The sequence below is a fragment of the Taurulus bubalis genome, assembly GCF_910589615.1.
Source record: "Taurulus bubalis genome assembly, chromosome: 9".
In the NCBI taxonomy this organism is placed as follows: domain Eukaryota; kingdom Metazoa; phylum Chordata; class Actinopteri; order Perciformes; family Cottidae; genus Taurulus; species Taurulus bubalis.
Genome location: NC_136597.1, coordinates 20,977,749 through 21,000,132, shown reverse-complemented (window position 1 = coordinate 21,000,132; position 22,384 = coordinate 20,977,749). Strand labels below are relative to the sequence as shown.

Sequence of the window (22,384 nt, the reverse complement as noted above, 5' to 3'; positions counted from 1 at the left end):
ATATATTCTGTAAATGACATGGATTGAACAATATTCCTGCAAATGTACAACATACTTTATCTGTTTCTTTATCTATGGTAACAGTCTTGTCTCAGACATACTTGTCAGCATCACCAATTATCTGCTTTCCTGATGTGATAAATGTCTTTTTCAAAATGACTTGTACTGTAAATGCCAATTTTAATTGATCTTGTATGTTTTATTTCAGAGTTAATAGTGTGCGTTTAAGCATCCTACCCTGAATCAATGTTTGGCACGGATGTGACAATGTTTAAAATATTGAAACAAGCTTGATAAATCACAATGTGTGTGCTGTACGTGCAAACATGTGTAGCTTTGACATGCAATTGCGATTATCTTAAAGACACACAACAATGTGAGTGAAAGTCAAGGGCGACTAATGTCTTTCAGCCACTGTACACATGTCAGGAAAAAGGTCACAGCTTAGCCTGTCATCAGTTTCTAATCCATCACAACAAACAAGGATACATTTCAGGATAAACGTTTGAGGGATTAAGTCGGTGCTGCTCCAACAGAAACAACACTTTCTTCTGCCTTCATTAGGAATCCACCTCTCCTCTGCTCAACATTGTAAAACAGTCACTGTAAAGAGATACCTAACTTATATTGCCTGTTAAGCGAGGGCTGAGAATGTTATATAAATCATTAAATCATATTTCATGCTACGGTGAGTATATTTTATAGTCTGGGGGTGACCACACCGGAGGATTTCTCAAATTGTCGAAAATAAATGATGTCCCTCTGCAAACCCACTGGAGTCAGTCCAAAATGTTCACAGGAAACATGAGTAATGTCTGCCTAACTTGCCACACCGAACAGATGCATCTCTCTGTGGATGGAAAGCGGAGCAGAGCTAAGGAAGCAGCAGCGCTCTCATCACTCAGCTGCTGTATGAGTGGTATAAGTTATCACAGAGGTGACAGCATCATGGGAGGGTTAAACCTAAATAATTAAGAGGGTTGTAATTAATTAGTAATCATTAATAAATAATACATAAAAATTAAATGTGCTTGAAATGTATTCAAGGCAGTTACATGTAATTGTACAGCTTATTTCGTACACTGTACATTACTCAACATAAAAATGATGAGATGTGTCCACAAAATCAGACTCTCAAAGCTTCTCTGCAGTGTTAAAGAATAAGAAGCATTTTATGTGTGCCTCTACAATTAAAAATCATTATGGGGCTTACTAATATGTTTCTAGTGCACTCATTAGAGCAGGAGGCTCGTGAGGACGTACTGTGTGTATTAACACCATAGAAGGGGAATCAATCGGCACTCAATCATTTCAATTAATCTATGAAAAGATATACTGTGGCTCTATGTGTGTATTCACAAAAAAATATGCAAGAAGTTATACTTTCTTTTGTATTTTAATACATTTTATGAAATATATGAAATTCTTAAACACATTTTTATCAGATGTTGCCATATTAAGTTTCAACTGAAGATGGTGAATGATATCCTGAGATATTTTTTAAGTTGAATTGAATTTTACACCAGTTTCTGCCATTAAAAAATGTGTACATTAGTGGCAAATTAATACATAAAAAATACACAGCCTATTATTTTCTCCCATGAGTGAGTGTGTTATTGTTATTTTAATGACTTATACTGAATAACAACACTTCTTCTTTGGTGCTGTTACTCAGGAGGATACAATGAAGAATAATTTAAACTAAATTATGTTTACCCATATTTGTTATGCTACAACTACAGATCCAACTGGGGAAAACTTGTCCTCTGCATTTGACCCATGCTCAGTATTCATAGTGAGCTGTGCCTTGTGCAGCTGACACTAAAAACAGTGAGTTTTTAAGTGATAAGTCCCCGATGGACAGAAAGTCAAATAATTGCATACAAAATCCACCCAGAAAAAAACTGGGTTTTTTTTTTTTGCTCCAAAAAGTTATTTTCTGAGCAAATAATGCTATTTGCTCAAATTAACTTTCTTTAACCTTTGAAATGACACACTTCGTTTTATAGGTTTGTCCTCATTTCAACCGCCTCATGCTGAGTGGGAGTCGGAAAGTGATGGCAGCAGACGGAAAGGGGGCATTGCGAAATGAATGAGGAGAAAATTAATCCCTTATACCCTTCCTCAAGCTCACATAGAAAAGCTAGAGGTGGGGTGGTTAAACAGATCTGTATTTGTCAAGTTGCAATTTATAATATATCAAACGCACCCTTTTACGACTGGGCGAGGTTAGCCGTCGTTATTGTAGCCACCATCTTGCCGCCGACTCTTTCCACTGATTCACTATGATCGATATATAAAGAGAACTTCACAAAGGAAAAAAAAAACTACTGGCTGCTTGGGCTTACATGAACATTATAAATTAATGTGTTGGCTCTGTTAAATTGGTGTTTGTATGCTTGGGATTATCAATCAGTTATGAGACTGGCTGTTTAATTTTTTCTTTCAGATCCTACGTTATATCTTTGAGTTCTGTTTTCTACTTTAATGCTGCAGTAATTAAATTGGTTGACAGCATTGCTATCAGTATTAATTGTAAATTACCTTTTTGAAGTGGCTGACAGTGACATTGTTTTTTTTTGTTTGGTGTTGGCACTTACATTGTGATGCGTCCATGCTGTCTAGTCACATGGTGGGGACATACACATGTTTGAGTGTTAAGAATCCGAGGGGCTGAGTTGGCTTTGTGTATATTTCCCTGTTGCTCTCTTGTTGCTGTTATTTTGAGGGCTCATGGAAAGCCAGATCTGTATTTTGTGGCTTCAGGGCTGTAAGCATGACTTCACACAGCTCATTCACATAATTATAATCCTGTAATATTGGCTTCGTGGGGAGCTCAGTATGGCTTTTGTTACATTTTCTCCACACATTTCATATTCAGATGAGCATTAGTGAAACATGTAAACTGAGAGCAATGGGTTTGTGTGACAGCTTTATTTTACTATTCTTCATACCAACATATCAATTACATCTTAACTGCCCTTGTTTCCTTGTGTCATTAATCCCACATTCAGTTGCACTCATGGATAAAGCGTTGCATTTTTGAGAGTTTAGTATGCGTAATAATTATTTTCTGCACTGATGATGTATCATAGCTTGCTGCTCCAAATCATGTGGACCGTGGTGATTGTGTTATACTCCCTGCAGTTATGGGGGAATTCACTTTATTATTTACTCTCGATCTCTCAGTTGTGTTGAGCTTGTTGTTAGATCAAATATGAACTATTTACATAATTAATCTGTTTCCATGTGAGATAGCTGACGTGGCTCTAATGAAAACTACAAAACCAATTTACACAAAATATTGTTCATGACTAATAAATATTAAGTTAATGAAGTTTACTGAATCCGTCTGTGTGGCAGTGCGGTTATCAACAGGATAGGAAAAAAACCATGAAAAACAAAAATGTGTTTTCCTGACTTCTCTAATCTTACATTTGATTGTAAAACAATGGGGGGACCTTCAGACCTCTAAACAACTGCTGTAATTAATCAATCAATCTGAAAGGCTAATCACTGTTTGGTTAAACTGCTCACATCTCATATACTTGCAAACTGTGACAAAAGTGTGCAAGTAAACACTTTAAATGAGCCACACCAAAAAGGTTGGGAAATACTGATTAAAAAGAAATTCTGATTAATTTTTTTGGTCACTTAAGTATGAAACTTTTCCCCATTGCTCATTTTGCTTGAGAGAGACAGTGGAGAACATTGGTCATGGGTACTTTATGTATACTACTTGCCTTGTAATTTAAAGTTGCATCCTTTATAGTTTATATTTTTATTTTACTATACTATATCTTTTTTTAAACTTTTCTTTATTTACCTGTATTTATTTCTGCCCTTGTGCTACTGCAACACCCTAGACAAGTGTGAAAAACATTAAAAAACAATGTGTAAGTGGACAAGGCCGAGGATATAGCAGGTCAGAGTTCACCATCCGGATGGGCTGTTGAAAGAAGTTTATTCTTGTTTTCTCTTTGTTGGACAATAACATCACTTTAATATCATTCTGTCCAATATATAGCTAAAATCTTTCTTTGGTCTGGCACTATCCTTTCTTTGGATCGACTAGGTGTGGTCCACCACTCCAGCATTACTTGAGCACTCAAAACGGCTTGTTTAAATGGACTGCATGAAACATTAACATTAATATTGACTTCTTCAGATGGATCTTAATGTGGTGTCACTGCCACAGAAGATCTGGCCTGAGCAGACAGGCCATCGGAGAGACGAGGCCTAATGGAGTTTTAATAGATAAATGTTGGCAGGATGTATCTCGGGCTCCTCGATAACAGCAGGATGTGGAAATCCAGACAACGGTTTTTAAATGGAGATGGATGGCAGCAATTGTATTCATATGCACATAGATGGGAAGAGCGTTGGTTACTGGCATTCTAGAAGAAGGAGGACACAGATGGAGGAGTAAATAAGAGAGCGAGGAAGCAGTTTGATAAGCTGAACCTTGACAGAATGATCGACAGAGGTGGATGAAGGTGGGGAGAAAGTAGAAGTCAGAGCTCATTAGGAAAGCACAAGGGGACCCTGACAACGTGGTAACAAACGCCTTGGCTGCCGCGGGCCTTTGACGCAAGCGAGCAGCAGCAGGTGTCTGATTTGAAGTAATCTGGAGGTCTGACACAGCCTCTCTTTCTCACCGTCACCTCGTTGCTTTAATGATGTTCTTGTGTGGGCCTGTTTTGGATGTGGCTCTGTCAGCCTTGGGAAGGGTCAGTGCTTTGAGGCCGCATGAATCATCTCGTGGTGTATTGATCGGTCATAGAAAAGTACGCAGTTCATTCAGAGGCTTATCGAGCCCGGAAACTCATAAAAGGCAGTGAAAGGTTTTCAGTCGAGTCAAAAACACGACTGAAAACATTAATAACTCTGAGTCAATGTTTTTCTTTTACCTCACATCAGTTAAAAAAATACTAACTTCAAGACCATATCAACTATAACTAGGCATGGCACACCTATTTAGCTTTAAATTCCTCTAGGGATGCGCCAATAACATTTTTCTTTCGACCAAGTACAAGTATTTACATTTGGGTTTGTGCCGATACAGAGTGCCCCAGAGTTACTATTATTTTTCTCTAAAGGAAAAATATTTCATAATTTTGGAGCGTAATTACTAGCCGTAGTCATTAGAGTAGGAGCAAATATTCAGCATAAAATCTATTGGAGTAAAACAGCGTGACGACGCCCACAACGGGTCCTCATCTAATTCTAGTAAATATATCATCATGTAGAGTTAAATATGAACACTACATAGAGTAAACAATACTCTATTTCGTGAATACTGAATTATTAACTCAGAGGCAAGAGTAGATTTGACTCTTTTTAGACTGGGACCAAATGTACTGTGTACCAATATGAGTACTTAATAATATAATTACAGTGCTAACAATGGCTTTGAAAACATGTTTTATTTTCATCAGGGTGTTCTGACTGTGACAAAGTGAATGTACCACATGATGCTGCTGCTGACATTTTAACGTTCACCTTTGTGTTTTCCTGATTCATTTTTATGATTAACAGTCAAGGAATTTATGAAACCCTGACATGAGTATGTATGCCGGGCAGACAGCTTTTTGTTGAAATTTGCACTTCAGGACCCTAGCCGACCATTTTCCCAAAAATATGACACAAGCATTACGTTTCCCAAAAAGCATCCGTTAAATCCAGTTAAATGGTTAAACTTGAAACGTCTTGTTTGAAATGATGAACAATGCAACATATATCTAATCTCTGTCAGGTCCAAGAATGTAATAAGCATCCAAACAAGGGTTTTACATGCGCTACAAACATAATATGATGTTTTTAGATTGGGATTTTAAATTGTGTGCCTATATCGCAAACAAAGCTAAACTTATAATTAGCTGGTGGAAGTTGATCAAATATATAGGTAAAGGACAAAATAAAATTATTATTTATATTTCCAACCAAAGTTTTCAACTCCATTGTAATTAAAAATGGTATGATTCATTGGTAAATTCAGTTATAGTTATCTAGACTCTAATAACCTTTTACTGACCTTTGTCTGCTTCTGGCCTCCATGGAGGGCTTAGTAAAATAAAGCAGTGTTTTCTTTCCAAAGAGCACCTGACGCAGAGGGATTTAAACACACTGGAAAAGATAACACTTTATTTCTCCCTGTCGTGACAATACAAAGTCAACAAGTGCAATAACAATCCAACTGAAAACGGTACTGATCATTCTATCTAGTAGTAAATACATAGACAGAACGTGGTGCACATCATCATCATCATCATCATCATCATCATCACCACCACACCCAAAACGTGAGGTATCAACCACTACAGAGCTTCTGTGTACAGGTGGGTATTCAACTGTAAGGCAACTGTTACCATGACAACCTGACAGACTGAAACAGATGTGCGCTCTCTTCCTCACATCCCTTTTTATGTTGTTTTTTCTTTAATTGTTATTTATTCGGGTTGAAGGTTGAGCTGATACGATGTACAGTACCACGTCACGCATCAGGTCAGAGTCACGACTGTTTTATCAAACAAAACATCACAAAACCAACTTGAAACATTTTAAGAAACGGGGGGAGGGGGATATTAAAATTTTGCTGCTGCTACTGCTTGCTTAGCATTTTTGCTTTTTCTTTCCTTTATTGTTAATGAGAACAGACCTCCTTTGCTTTATTACAGGTAAGAACAGCAAAAACCCTGAAAAAATGACATTACCTTAATTAAACACATAAGCTTTTCCCCACTTATTCAGCATTAGGGACTAATTAAATCCCTTTTGTGCTGCAGCGCCTGTTAAATAACTCCTCCCTGTTTGGTGCTCCTGTTCACACTCTGGGAATAGTGAGGCAGCTACGGAAAGAGGGCAGGAGAGTGTAATCTAGAACAACTGCAGATCCCTGGGCCAATTATTTCACTTTGACACATTCTATTTCTCTGCCCCTGAAAGCACAATTAAATGTTAGCCATTGAAATGGGAATTAACTTGCTCTAACAACTCAGCAAATGTGAATATTATTGCCGATAACTGAGGAAGAAGCCCAACCGCAAAAGAGTTTTATTCAGAGGATCTACTTAAACTTCATGAAATAGGGAGGACAGATATGATGGCAAGACCCCGGGTCTCATGGCTGGCCAAGAGCCAACTCTGAGTGATTAGCCGTATCTCTTGTTAGCTTTCAGTGAGGACGTTGCAACGTTTGCTACGGACCAGAGATTCTGCACGAGCGCAGGCTCGGCAGCTGCCAGAGTACCAGTTGCAGAAGCAAGATTGGGACTGACACCTCTTTTCTGATGTACCTACTGTCTGCCCACCTGGTCCTCCCATGCTATCGCTCACATACAGTCTGGCACCAACAGCTGCTTTGTCTGTTGCAGTATTTTATGGATTACAGAGAATCTATCTCAGTAGTTTTAGTTGATTAATTTCTTGTTTTTAGTCATTTTTCAAGCAAAAATGCCCAATAGTTCCTTAGTTTCGGAGTTGCTGCTTTTCTTTTTCTACTGTAATGGTGTAACACTTCATAGACCAAACTAATTGTTGATTAATTGAAGAATGATTGGCTGTTTAATCAATAATGAAATGTATCTTCAGTTGCACCCTTATTCAATGAATTAGTTGATTGATCATTTATTTCCAAGTTTACACTGATTTCACACGTGTAAAGATGTGATCATATGTTATGTGTTAACCTATATGATAGTGTAACTGAATATCCTGGGTTTTGGCCTGTTGGTTGAATAAAACCAGCACTTTTAGGACCAAATGATGAATTAACTCATTGAGAAAATAATTGTCAGATTAATCAATAATGAAAGACATCATTAGTTGCAGCTCTAATGGAAAAGTTTTTCTTTAAAAAGTGAATTGTTTTCACTCCAACGCTGACGCAGAAATTGTTGGGGACCTTTTTCAATACGAGTTCATTCTCCAGAAATGCTGTATGTCCATTTTAGTAACTTCACCTTATTAAATGTAAACTAAACTGAGAGCTCTGCAATTCCACCTCAATGATTACCCAATGTTCATTTAGCTGGCGCCTCTGAGTTGTACATACCATAGCATCCGTCTGATTAAGCTACTGTACATTATTGCTGACAGCGAAAGGGGTTTTAATGTGTTTTTTGTTTTGTTTACATTCTCTATTATGGCTAATCGCTTACAATTGTCTATTACCAATGTGGGATGTATAGAGTGCTCCTCATAAAGGAACCAAATGGATATTCATTTGCATCATATTGCTAATGGAGCTGTTTTTCAGGCAGTTCCGGTAATGAGGAAGGCCAAACCAGTCAATGGATGAGGTTACAGAGGCAACTGTCAGTAACTTTATAAGTAATGGTTTCAAATGGGCTTGCAGGCTCGACGCCAAGGATTAAGGTTGTGTTTAACTTAGCATGAAGCTCCTTGCTGTTGTGAAGGCGTCCCTGATCCTCATTACGACGTGTTCACATTACGAGCGACAAAGCAACAGGCCACGGTTCATTCTCAATGGAAGCCGGTGACATGAAGCTACAGGCGAACTCGCCAGTTGTGTGAACATATCATTCATGTTTTTGGGTGAACTTGAAAGTCAAGATCCCTTTCCTCAGCATCACCAAACCAAAAGAAAACTCGATGACCGAATGTAAAGCCTTTTGACCTACAGCAGTTGATCTGCATGGCGTCGTGTCCTTGTCAGACACGTTACAATGTAGAGAAATCACTTATTTTGCAGAGAGGAGATCTAAAACATTACATACAGGATGTTGTTTCCTCAACATGGCTGCAGAGACATTTTGTGTCTGGTATCAGTAAGTAACAAAAACATTCTACTCTAAGTGAGATGCGCAGCATCAACCTAAGCTGTTACATGTTCCCGATTGTTAACCACTCATATATTTCTCTGACTAATTCACATAAATAAATCACCAAATAGATAACCCACAACTGTGTCTAACTGCTACTGAACACAAACTGACACAGCAGTGTAATAAACATGTTATATTTAGAAAGATGAGCTTTTGTTTTTTTTTGTTTTTTGTTGAAAAACGGGCAAGCCTCCTCGCTTGTGAGTACAGTTCATCCAGTTCAGCTCGGATCTTTTTGGGGTACTCCGGGCCGTGGCAGTCTTTTCTGAGGCTCACTGAAAAGCTGTGAGCCGTCCAATGTGTCGCTCCTCTGCTGCAGCAGCAGCAGCAGTACAGTCCTCTGTCTCTCCTGGCAGCCTTTGTTCAGCGGGGTTTCTAAATGCCATGTCGGCGTGCTTCTGTCGGTCCATAGGTGTTTTGTGCTCATTAGGAAAGGGCTGTAGTCTCTTCTAACTACTACAGTATGGCTAGCCCACCACTGGTGTTTGTGTCTGTGGTCCAGAGAGGGGGCATCTGTGGGACCTCTCCTCTGCACCATGTAAGGAAACAAGGTGTTGCTACTCTTCGGTTGGTCCACTTGCAGAATCATTCTGTAGAGAGAGAAATGCAGATAATTGAGCAATCTAGACAAAACAAATTATCACATCTCTCAGTTGTGGGAGTTGCATGGTTTGGATGTTATGTGACATAATTCCTGTTTCTTAAGGGATGGTCTCTGGGGTCAGATGCTGGGACCAGTTCTCGTTCTGTTTTTGGTCTTGTTTCTGGTTTTAATTACCAGATCTGAATGCGTTTGGTTGACGATAATTTTCTAACCAATATGAGTGAAATTCCCAAAAGTAATTATCATTTAATAGCATCAAAATACAATAGCATGCAATTGACATACAACCACGCTTCAAGGAAACCAAGCAAATGAAGAACAGATGTTTTAGGATCACACACATACATGCGTACACATTTCAAAGGCATCATACAAATGGATCAAACTGAATGGAAACTTTTAAGAATTGGATTAAAAAGGAACAAAGGGGGTATTATTGCCTTGTATGCTCCAACTGCCATTTTAAAACCCGACCACGTCATCAAATTCCACTGAGTTGCTTCATGAGCTCTTTAGAATTTTTTTTTTTTGCTTTTAGCTGCATGACTGAAACTGTCTCAGATCATGATGTGTGTGCTTAATGATCCACATTGATCTTTATATAGGCCTGATATTGGCTTAAGAATCATCTCAAGGCCCGAAAACACAAAGACCAATAAAACTGCAGCTCTGCTATTCAAAAAGTAATTAGATTTACAGAACACTTTTACATTTCTTGTAAATACTTTCAGCCCACCCCAACTCTGTGATTCACATCCCAGTCATTTCTGCTACCCAAAATAATGCAACTACATTTTTGACTGTAAAATAAAAGTTTCCACTTGAAGGTTATTCTATTGCACTCTTGAGAAAATGACCCAAATGCAGTTTGCAGAAGTTAATGTATGTCACCAGATCTAATAAAAGATCATAAACAGCCCAGGAATAGAATTGCTGCTGCCTCACTTGCTCATGGCAATGCCAAAAGTAATTCTACAACTCTCAAGGAGTTAAACCTATTCTCCTGCTCTTTCCTTTTAGCCCACAGCAGAACTCTGTGCCTGGCTGCCTTTGTAGCATCTATGATGTTAATTAACTCACACCACATGGAGAATGTTGCTTTAATTGGACAAGGTCTTGGCACGCTGCTCTGTGGACAGACAAGCCAGGAATAATTTCATAATGTTCTATTATTACCACAGAAAGCCAACCACTGAGTTCAAAGATGGACGTGAATATGCAGGAGACACAGCTCGGCTTTGATCATACTCTGACAGAAAAAGGAAAAAAATTGGTGTGAAAAAAAAAGATGTGAAATGCTGTTTCAGCTTCCCGAGTGGAGCTAACTGTGTGGCTCAGTGACAGAGCGGGTCGTCCTTCAATCAGAAGGACAATCGGCTCGATCCCTGGTTCCGCTAGCTTATGTCGATGTGTCCTTGGGCAAGACACTTAACTCCGAATTGCTTCCGAATGCTGTGCCTTCGGTGTATGTTTGGGTATGAATGTGATTGAGTCCTGATGCGAAGGTGGCACCTTGCATGGGCAGCCCCTGCCATCAGTGTATGCATGTGTGAATGGCATGGCGCGTTGAAGCGCTTAGAGCGGTCAGAAGACTAGAAAAGCATGAGTACAAGTCCATTCACCATTTACCAAGTGTCATTCCCTCGGCAGACAGACCTGCAGGCGTTTGAGTGTTGGTGTTAGGGATGGATAGCTACGACCAAAGTGATGTTACACACAGACTTAGCGGAGTGGTGGAGACGCCGTTACTGTGTGATAGCGCTGAGTCACTGAGGTCTGACTGTAAGGCACGGTGTTACGATCGGCCATGAGTCAGGTGAATGTGGTGACAGATGCCACCTCACCCGGATGGCTCCATCCACTAAAGCTCAGAGAGCCCAGTTTGAGTGAGTGGGTTGTTACTGCTGCAACTGGGTGCCAAGTCATTTATGAATCACCAAGTGTCTGTTGATGTACAGTGGTGCCACTTGATATTGCCCAACATCTCATTTCACCCTCTTTTATTTATGCTAAGCATACATTAAACCAAGGTTGAATCATCCATCCATCCATTAGTTATACCCACTAATCCTTTAGGGTCACAGGAGGTCTAATTGGACGAGAGGAAGGGTATTCTGGACAGCTCATATTTTTTATTTTGACACCAAACATGGGCAAAGAAGCCTGTTTAACCTTGATCGCACAGCTATATATGCACGGCAAGTCTTGATCAACACTGACTAAAGACAAACTCAATTTATGCAAAATATATGCAATAAAGCCAGACTGAAACGACAGCAGCAGATCAGATAGTTCTCGCAGTTCTGAGAGAGGAGAGTGTCAGGCACACTACACAAGGATGTAAAATAAGGGACAATATAGGAGATGCTCATCGCCAGCTCCTTAAAAAAACTGTCTTCTGGTGTCAAGATATCCAGATGCTGCTTCTGCTTCTGCTTCCCACAACCACGAATTGCTAGAGTCTGAATACTGGACAAAGAGGGTTGGCACAAACTGGGAACCTGGCCAAAGTTTGAATGTCCTTTAATGTGATATGTACGAGTGGACAACCAATCAGGGCTTTAATGCTGATGAGCACTTTATAGCGTCCAGTTTAAATGGTGCATCGTGTAATGTGTAGCCACATGCTCCAAATAAATAGGGGGCTGCATTTCACCTCTATTACTGGGTCCATGCAATCTAAATGTATTGTTATATTAAAAATAAGAAGACATCTACTTAATTACTGAAACTCTGCTGGGTCTAACCTGTGTAATGGCAGCAATAGAAAGTTGGCAAGTAAGAATCTATACTGTCTGCCTTGGCAGACCTGTTGTTTTTCGCATGCAGGAGAGTTCAATAAAGGGTATCCACACAGAGAAAGTAACAGTTTCCCAGGCCGCCCACACTGAGCCCCCAGCAGATCTGCAGCATACCAGTCTGCTCACGTGGCGATATGGTAAACAATATGACGACACGCTGAATGCCAAGCTGCACTTTTTCCGGAGAAAAAGATCTCTGCATGTTGGGAAATAGTTTGATACTTTGACTTGCTGTGAGGATTGCTCCGGTGCACTGACCATTTGGGCTGGATTCCTGACTTGCTGCACGACTGGGTTGTTTTTAGATGCTGCTGCGGCAGATGCGGGATTTGACCCCATCTCTATTTATTAACATTAGGCGAACAGATGTTCAACTAACTGGACCCAGTTTTCTGAGATATTACCCTTTAACTTCTCTGGGGATAAATATCTGTATGACCACGAATAAACTCTGGGCCATCTGATGACGCACTGTGTGTGCAACATCAGCTGTGGTATACATACGGTATCAGCCGTGGTTTCTTAACACATTTAACAAAGCTCACTAGATTGTCTAGATTGTGAGAAGTGCAAACAAGCTATTCTACTCTTGCCTCAGAAATGTTGTGTGACTGAATTTAGCTCCCGGCATCTGTCATTTTCATTTTTTTTGTACTGATTTGATTGATTATCAAAGAATATTCATAGCTCCTGACCTTTAAGAAAACAAAACTGAAGAAAAAAAAATACAGAAGATTATCCATTCTGAAGCTTTTCCCATCAGTCATCATCAGCATGAATTACCATGAATTTAGCATGCTCTCGTTTTGTACGCCCACTTTGTCAAGGAGCATTTTGCACATTTTTCTAAAGTTAAATTATTATTATTTTTTTTTTTAAGTTTTTAGTTTTTTAAAAAGTTAAAACATTTTTCTTAAAGCTTAAAGCTGGAGCGCTTCCAGTGCAGGTCAACCTTGTATGTCTAGGATTGATGAGTCCTATCATATTGAACTGACGTCATGTCTAACGAGGAGGCTCCCTAGGTATGTCCAGTGCAAGTTAACAATGTTTCAACCAGCAGAGCAGCCCCAGGATCCTTCTGCAGCATCCCAGCTCTCCTATCTATGGCTCGCACAGTCAACGCTGCTTCTCAAAGGCATTTGTCAAACCTCTGCCCACATTAAATTATCATGACCCGAGAGAGATATCTACCTCAAGCGAGAGACTCTGAGTTAGACAGATAGGTTGCAGTGTCGGAGACGAAGAACTGCATGAAAAATGGACTGCACAGAAATGTAGGTTTGTTCAGACTGTGCTCTATGAGTGTGTAGCTTTATTATGAAAGTCTGAGCAATGGCTGCCGAAAGAATAAGTTCCCCGCGGCTGTTATGTAAATCACCTTGTATGTTCTAACAACAGTCGCACGCAGCCCAACACACCTTGAGACTCCTGTGACTGCTCTCAGCGCTATTAACAAGATAAACTGAAAGGACAGCAGATGGTGTTTTTTTTCCACAGGAACTCCATGAAAGGTTTCTTATGTGTCTCAGAGTCGAATCGTTCAGGTTAAATAAGAGTTAGGGGCCTCGGGCGGGCAGTGCAGCTTTCACATTATTCTGTTCTTTTCTATTCATTAATATTGAAAGCTCCCTAATGAGCTGGTCAGACTGAAAACCCCAATTTCTCTTTTTAAAAAGAAGTTGATGTTGAGACAGAGTTCGGCTACCGTATTTTGAGTTAAAAGACAAACACAGATCAGATGCTTTGCAGAAAATTATACATTAGTGAGTGGAAGGAAGAATCACAGCAAATCACTCGTAAACAATCTTTCTTAATGTATGGTTTCCCTTTGACTAAGCAATACCGACTCTGACAGGGACATATTTAGCAATATCATTGGTAGGCAGTAAACATGTGTGTTTGTGTCCTGTGTGTATCTTCGTGTGCACACTGCACTCTTAATAAGGATTGCAAGTAAACAGGGAGCCTGATGTTTGAGCTTCATCTATGTTGACTCGGGAAAGGTATGCCGGAAATGCTGTAGTTTGCCCTGTTGGAAACACTGTTTCCCTGCTATGTTGCTCTCTCTACGTGACAAAACACTGAGTGCAAAGAAAGAACAACACAAGAAAACGAGACGCAGAGAGAACCTGTGTTAAAAAAGAAATGTGGGGAAAAAAACATTTCTTATAGGGACATTTGAAGTTATTAGTATCTGTTACACTATTCTATTCCAGCAAGAGTCTGCGCTATAATATGCCCATCAAAGTAGAACAAATCATGGTTTGTAATAATCAGCATGGTTGTGCAACAAATCTTACTGCACTTTATAAGCACTTTAGTAGCACTTAAATGGCACTTACTTATAGCACTTTGTAGTTTTGCTTTCTTTGAGAAATTGCACTTTCTTAATTCTTGTTGTTCTCTGAGTTTGTACTCATGGTTGAATGCACTTATTGTAAGTCGCTTTGAATCAAAGCGTCAGCTAAATGAAATGTATCGGTCGCCTTTTGGAGGTCTTCAGTTTTTATATGTGCTCTAAAAGAACTTCAACAGATAATAGCTTGTTAGCTAATCTAATTCTGCCACTTACGTTTCTTTAAAGTATTTTTTCGCAAAATATTTTCCAAGATCCACAAGATCTACCACACAGCACTTATTTAAAAAGAAAATACGTCACTTTTAAAGCTGGTTTGCCCGTTACTCCTATTATTATAAAACAGTGACAAACACCTGGAGTTGAGGTTGGCGTGTTAACTGCATGACAAATGAATCAGAGCACACAAGGCAGAATTGCTTCCTAAGTTGCCATGTGACTGGTAGGTTGCAGCCAAGCAATGTAGCTTTTAAATGGAGTCTGGCGCTGTGCTCAATCTTTTTATTTGTATGTGTGTCTATACTGTATCTAAATTAAGGGTTTAAGGTTGGTGGGTGTCATATTTGGCTTTCTAAATAAAATGGATTTGACTATAATCACTTAAATTAAAGATACATCATCATTGCCCATTGAACTGATCTACAATCCCAACAGTCTTTTCCAGTTTCCTGTCTGTAATGTATAAATTAGTATTTGCACACTGCCGGCGCTGCCATTGAGATATCTCCGGTAAGACACCAGCTGTGGTTACCCAAGTGATTTGTGACGTGAACATTAGTTCACGCTTCGTGATGCTTTACAGTAGACATGCGTGCCAAACTGCCGGTTGGCGGTCGCCATGTGCCGGACAGTGACTCACCATGCGGTGGATGTGTTGTAGGGCAGGAGTGTGGGGCTGTGGCTCTCTCCTCTGAGGCTGTGTCTGGGCTGGTAGTGGCTAGGCAAGTGGCTAGGGACCGCGGGCTGGGCTGGAGCCTGGGCTTCGCTCTCCTCCGGCATGGACCTGTGCCACTGACTGCGAGCCTTCTTCAGCCAGCGTCCTCCCAGACCCCATTTCTCCAGGTAAACCCGGCACAGCTCGTAGTTTATGGCTGAGTAGTAGAGAAAGTCCAGCGCCAGCAGCACCAAGACGAAGAAGCCGTAGATCCACACGCCGACCAGGGCTGTATAATTACTGCGTGAGAGACAAACTATGAGTATTAGCAGTGTAATCTGAGAAAGATGATGATAAACACTCTGGCATGCTCAGAGCTACCATCCAGATACCCTTCAGCTAGGCCCTTAAATTTCAGCTATGAGGGAGCTGCCAGGTGTGAATGTTTTCTGTTCACGTGGACCAAGACGTTCATCAAATCCTCCCTAGATAAAAACTGGTTAAATAAACAGAACGAAAAATGATTAAGAAGCCCTCCATCTGTTCCGTTTCCTGCTTCTTAAATTTTACAACACATTTCATTAGCACGATACACATTTTTAATCCATTTGCTCCTCCGCGGTGCCTTCGAAAATCTGTGCTCCTACTTTTTAGTCATACATTTTCTTCATGTATTACATGATCCAGCTGGATTTAATGTGGCACTTTGTAACTTTCGTTTTGCCCACCCACATCCATAAAGTGCAGCAAGGTAAATCAGCAAAAAATAGCTACATGAGAAATTTGAGAGGCGGCATTTTGCCAAATCAGGGATACTACATATCTGGTGCAATGTCTTTGTTTCTACGGAGCTGAAAGCATATTATTATAACTCTGAGAGACAAAGACAAAGCAGGATATTTCAAAATAGAGATTTATGTGGAGGGAAACCATCTTTTATGTCATTTCGGCACAATTTGCAATTTGTTTGACTGCATTGATTGAATCCCTCACAAAATAAGTGATGCCTAAGTGCTTCCAGTTCAGTTGATCAAGCGAATCCACTTATTTCTGAAAACGATGTGGCCTTGGGATATGTATCTACATAAATGACTTTAAAACGAACATCTGTTAGGCAGGCGAATGCCACTACTGCACTCAAATCTAATTGTATCCGGAACTGCAATTGCCTTTCTTCACCTCTATGTTTGAGACATTTAACCAACAACTGAGTTTGTGTTTCTACTCAGGTAATGTGTGGAGGCAACATGCTATACTTGAGTCCACCTGGAGGTAAGAAAACAACAACATGTGCGGTCCTCTGAGAGATCGATCGTGACCACACAACTAAAACAAATGTTATTAAATATTCAACACAGCTTCTTCAGAGTAGGAACGCACAAGCAATTGATTATCTGTCAAAGGTTTCTTGTTGTTACAGTTGCTTTTCTAGAATGTAATTTCTATTCCGGCTCCGCATCATTCCAGCTATTCTGTAACTACATGGTGAGCTATATGCTACAGAGCACTGACTCGTGAAACCCTCAGAGGACCAACGCCTTTAGTTTTACATTGATCTGTAAATCTCAAACTATATTACCATTTTACCCATGCAGTGTGAGTAGAGAGCAGAATTATGGCCAGTTTAACTCGCTTGGACAGTGGTAAATATCAGACCCGCAGTCCTATCGCCCAGTGAGCCGCGATAAAAGAGGCCATCTGACACTAAAATGAAATATCATGCCCTGCTGCAGGGCAGTGTGAACCACCAGGGGCAGAGGCATGCTGGGAGGGCATTAGTACAGAGAGCGGAGAGCTCCCACTGAACAAGAGGCTCATTTTTGTCCCTCACTCAGCTGAAACCTGTTTATGCTGCAGCGCATAAATGTGTAGTCATGCGTATGTGTACTACTCCGTGTTGTAAATCGGTACGTGTAACGTAGTTTGCTATTAATAATGCTAAAAAGTACTGTACTTCTTGCATCTGTACTCCTGCATGATAGGATATGATAGTGATACTCAATATAATAGCCAGCACTTAACACTTGCTTTCGTGAGCTATCGTGTGGCGGCGTCCCACTCACTACACAACTACTGCTTCAATCATCTGCTCTTCTCTGTGGTGGGTTGAATGCCTCTGTAGGTGTGGATCAATGTCAACAAACCCTCTGAGTAAGAGGCAAATGGTGTCAATGAGTGCAATACTGTCGAGGGAGCGAAGCGTTTGTGAGCACGCAGACTATAAGCAGCTGTTTTCATCTGATCTGAGGAAATGTCATCGCTGAAACTCTTTGTTTCACCATAGCTGTTCCCATAAAACTCCGCTCGAGAATCAGCACAACCTATTTCATCCCTAATTACCTCCACTGAGCCACGGAGGTTATGCATTGGTCCCATTTGTTTTTGTTTTGCAGCATAACTTAAGAACTATTAAACAGCTTCCAATGCAATGTGGTGGGAAGTTCCATAACGGGCCAAAGAAGAGCCGAGTACCTTTTGATGTGGAGAGCGCAGGCAATGAAGCACATAATATTTCAGCCCACTGCTTCTGAACCATAAGGGTATACACGTAGATATCCTTTACAGCTGCAACAATTAGTCGATTGACCAAAAAATAACTATTTTGTTTATTGCTTAATCATTTTTCAAGCAAAAATTTTGCAAAAATGCCAAACATTCTCTAACCCTTGGGCTCATGGGTCTGTGCCTGCTGGACCCGTTTCATAATCCACCCATGGATTGAATTATTCTCCAACATCAACAGAACTGACTGTCCATCATCAAGTATTTTTATATGGATCCAAATGCTGACTGAAATGTCTGTTTTCACAGTAACACATTTAGAGTCGCAGCCTTGGCGAAGGTATGCAGCACTCTGAGGGCTTTCTAGGTCTTCTGTGACCTAGAAAGCCCTCAGTAAATAATGAACTTAATGTGTGTGAATTTCACAGTGTTTACACATTGACACAGTATTTACCTTTTTGGTAAACTCTTCAAACTGTCTGTTGCCCTTCTAGTCTTTTTTGTGTGCTAGAGCATTATGATTTATTGTGTAGTATCCTCATCAGGGCTGCCACTCCTGGTGAGTAGAACATTTGAAGTTGTTCTACACGATGGGTTGCTTAAGAACAGTGTTGATATAGATAATAATGGAATTTTAACATTTGTATTTTATTATGTATTAGATGTCAAATTAAACCAGGATAAATAAGACTAATTACTCGTACTGGTACAGATTCAGGTGTGTAAAGAGGTCAAATAAGGTAAAATGTCAGTCATTTTTGTACTTACTTGTGTGCATAACCATCTGAGGTGGTGGTGATGTTGATCTGCATGACAATCTGGAACTCTGTTTCGTTGCAGCAGTATTTGAAGGCGGTGTTGTTGTGGTGGCAGCAGTACATGTAGGTCTTGAGGTTGTCTGTGAGGCGAGGGCAGTGAAAGCCGAAGTGGTAGCCCCCTCTGTGGTCCGAGTAGGGTTCACACACTCGGTAATGAGCGGAGAGGGCTGCAGTTTTGTGGAAGACAAAATTGGTGTAAAATTGACTGAGAAATGTCAGACAGCTAGTTTTTTTGTACAGCGGGAGAGAAGCACACAAACACTCAGTGAAGCGTTCATGGCAAAAGCTCATCAACCCAGAAACATTGAGTATTAGGTCATAAACAATAGTGTAAGTGCTTCTGGATGGAAACACCAAACATGCTCCTCAGACCGGTTACATAATTTGTTTCGTCAGTCGTACTTCTTTTTGGCAGTTGGAGTGATACTTGCTGATAAGACTACTGCGTTTATTATTGAGCAATGCAAAGACATGTGATACTAATAGTACTCAGGCTCATTTACGTCCATCATCCATCTGCAACTGTGCATTAAAGTCTGTACTGCTTTAGGAGACGATACATCTGCGCATCTTTGCTGCCACAAAAGGGAAACAAAGCAATATTGTTTTCATTGTAGAATCTGGCAATTTACTTCAGCAGCAGCTGAGACTCCATCTGATAATAATAAATCATCAATTTGTCAGAGAAATGAACCAGATATGATTAGTGTCAGTTTATGGGGCCTCAATGCCTTCATAACGCATCAGTATCACATTTATTTTCCAACTATTTAATAAGGAAAAGCCTCCTTGAAATTATTAATCTGGCAAATATTGGCAACAATAACAGTGAGTTTCAGAGAAACAACATACGAATAACACAGATAACACAAAACATGCCACACATCATAGTAATGTGATTATTTTTGCTTGTTTCACCATAGAAACAACTCAAATAGCACATTTTAAAACAACAGAGGAGTTGTCTGAAAACATAAATATAAATAAGACCAATTGAAAAGAAGAATTTCTAAAAAATACTCCTGAATATTTGCAGCCCAGAATTATGACCAATATCTGTACCGAGACATTTTACAGTTGATAAATGAACTTGTTTTCTCTTTCTGATGGACCAGACTATGTAAAGGTGACACATCTTAAATAACCATTTCTTTAGTACAACATATGCTATTCGCTGATGCAATTCTTGGGTACCAAAACAGCCATGCTGATATACCAGTCTGGCTCTATTTAGTACATCGTTTGGCGATTTTGTAATAAATTAGCCTCTTTGATTTCTTTTGCTTCATCATTCTCCTTCTTCTAAGCGTGAATTAAATTAGGCAATTTCATGTGAAGTTCATCCAGATTAGTTCTATTGTAAATGATTTGTCTTTATCTTGTATGTTTCCTTTCATCAGTGCAGCTTACAAATCTGGCAGTAAAAGTGTTGTCGCTGTGATTTAGTTCAATATCCACTTTTGATGCGGGGTGATAGAAGTCTTTCAGTAATCTCAGGCAGCGATGGATCAGCATTTGAAAGGAGACAGCTCTTTCAGGTTATAATGAGCTCGGTGTGGCCGGCCATCTTCCCTCTAACAACCCGAAGCAGAACTGAGTCTGTGCAGTGAAGCGGTGCCGGATTAGAAGAGAAGGGTGGTTTATATAAAATTCTTCATTTGACCTTTGCATTGACAGTACCGTGGTTCGGCAATCAACTCGCGATATCCCACAACACCTTGCATGTAAGGGAGGGGGCAGCAGTTTGTAGGTGCATGAACTGGCAATGAGGAAACAGACGCCCTCGACATTGGAAGTGGACCGTAAAGTCCTTTAACGACTTAAAGGTTTGGAAAGAAGAGAGTAGAGGGGAAGTCTCCGGCTTCTCAAATGAACAACAGCTGGTTCTGGAAACCAAACAGTTGTAAACACACCCACCTGCCTAATTTCATTAACACCTCTTGAAATTTAGGATACAGTTAACAGCCTGGCTCTAGCGTTGCAGCATGTAAACAATCTGCGGTCTGAACACTACCATGGCTCCCTCCCCCATTCCCTCACCACGAGCAACATCTGAGCATCAGTCGGCGTTCGAACATCATATTTATTTATTCATGGCTACGCTCAGACCCACGGGTTGTCATCCTTCTTCTGAAACAACACAATACATGCCAACAGCTTATCAATAGAACAAAACAATTGTGGCACTAAATCGATCATTTATCAGGCAAAAATGCCAAATATTCGCTGGTGCTGTAGCTTTTCGGGGGTAAGTTTCAGCTATTTTTATTTTTGTCTTTGATCGTTGGTTGAACAAAACAAACTTGATTATGTAACTTTAGGACATTTAAATGGTAATTTCAAACAATTTTTGCTGACCAAAATGTAGATTTATCAGAAAAAGGCCAGATTGATAATAATTGATATTACATAGTTGCAGCTCTACTATCAATATCACCTGGCTATATCACCGACTACATTGCAAGTACTTTAGGAATAATCAAAATAAATGATTGACAATATAATTATTCTTTAAAAATCGTGATTTAAGTTAAAGGTTAGATGTAAAGTCCCTTTCATCAGTTGATTGCAATGGATTTGAAGTGTTTGAGTTAAAAAGTCACTCTGCTGATTATTATGGGTTTTACATTTATTCCAACCTGCTCTGTGCTCCTGTTTCTGTGGCAGCGGGTTTCTGCATCCATCCCCTATTTTGGCATTGTAAAACTTGAGTTGGCATCTTTTCCCTTGTGCATAATGTATATGTCTCAGAGATATGTGTTGGCTGGGCTCTTCTCTTTGTATCTGTTGGGGTTATAATGCCCTCATTTACAGAGCACCTTGAGGTTCAGAGCTTTTCCTGCCAAGTGCACTTTGGCAAGGAATGTTTTTTTAGTCCCTTGATGTTGAGTGTCTTTGACTTATCTTCTGGCCATCAGATGTCAACATGTATCTCCTTCTAGCCATAAAAGCTGTCTTTTGGGGTTGTTTCCTGTATTTAGTTCATGGCACTAATGAGGACTGAGACAGACATTTCTGAGCATCCACAGTTTATAGAAACCACTTTGAGCATGCCTATATAATATGAGAACACCCTGAAACTCCTATATGAGTTTCTGGAGGAAATATACTTTTCAAGGGCCAGACAGGCAGACTCACTGATAAGCACACACTAAACTTTGCAGACCTGCAGTGGACAGCAAGAGGAAGATGACCGTCAGGACATTGAAGGACTGCCGGCTGGTGATAGTCATCTTCTCGTCCTCATGTGGGAAGAAGGGAGGGAGCGAGAGGTAGGGAGGGATGGAGGGATGGAGGGAAGGGGGTGTCTCTGCTTTAGCTGGGCGTGGGCATCCTCTGCTTGTTGACAGATCCTCTCACATGGCTGCTGCTGGGCGTCAGGACTCCTGATGGGAACAAGACAAGCAGAGAGAGGAAAGATTAAGAGATTTTATTCGTATTTAAGGAAGTTCCACCCTACTGTGTGGACAGCTTGTCTGGCACTGAGCTCCAATGATGCCTTCCCAAATCTGTCTTCAGGTTTATATAATAGGATGGCTTGGGCATCAATTAGAATTGAAATTGGCACTCTGGGCGAAATTCC

The 22,384-nt window shown here is 40.2% G+C and overlaps 1 protein-coding gene across 1 annotated transcript; it reads right to left on the bottom strand.

The window, feature by feature from the left end:
• Window positions 1–9,324: 9,324 nt before the first annotated feature.
• On the bottom strand, window positions 9,325–22,034 carry shisal1b (shisa like 1b; the record flags this gene model as incomplete). Its single annotated transcript, XM_079223678.1, has 4 exons — window positions 9,325–9,436; window positions 15,467–15,781; window positions 18,752–18,968; window positions 21,968–22,034. Coding segments are annotated over 4 exons (600 nt in total). The 3' UTR covers window positions 9,325–9,435.
• Between the last annotated feature and the right edge of the window lie 350 nt (window positions 22,035–22,384).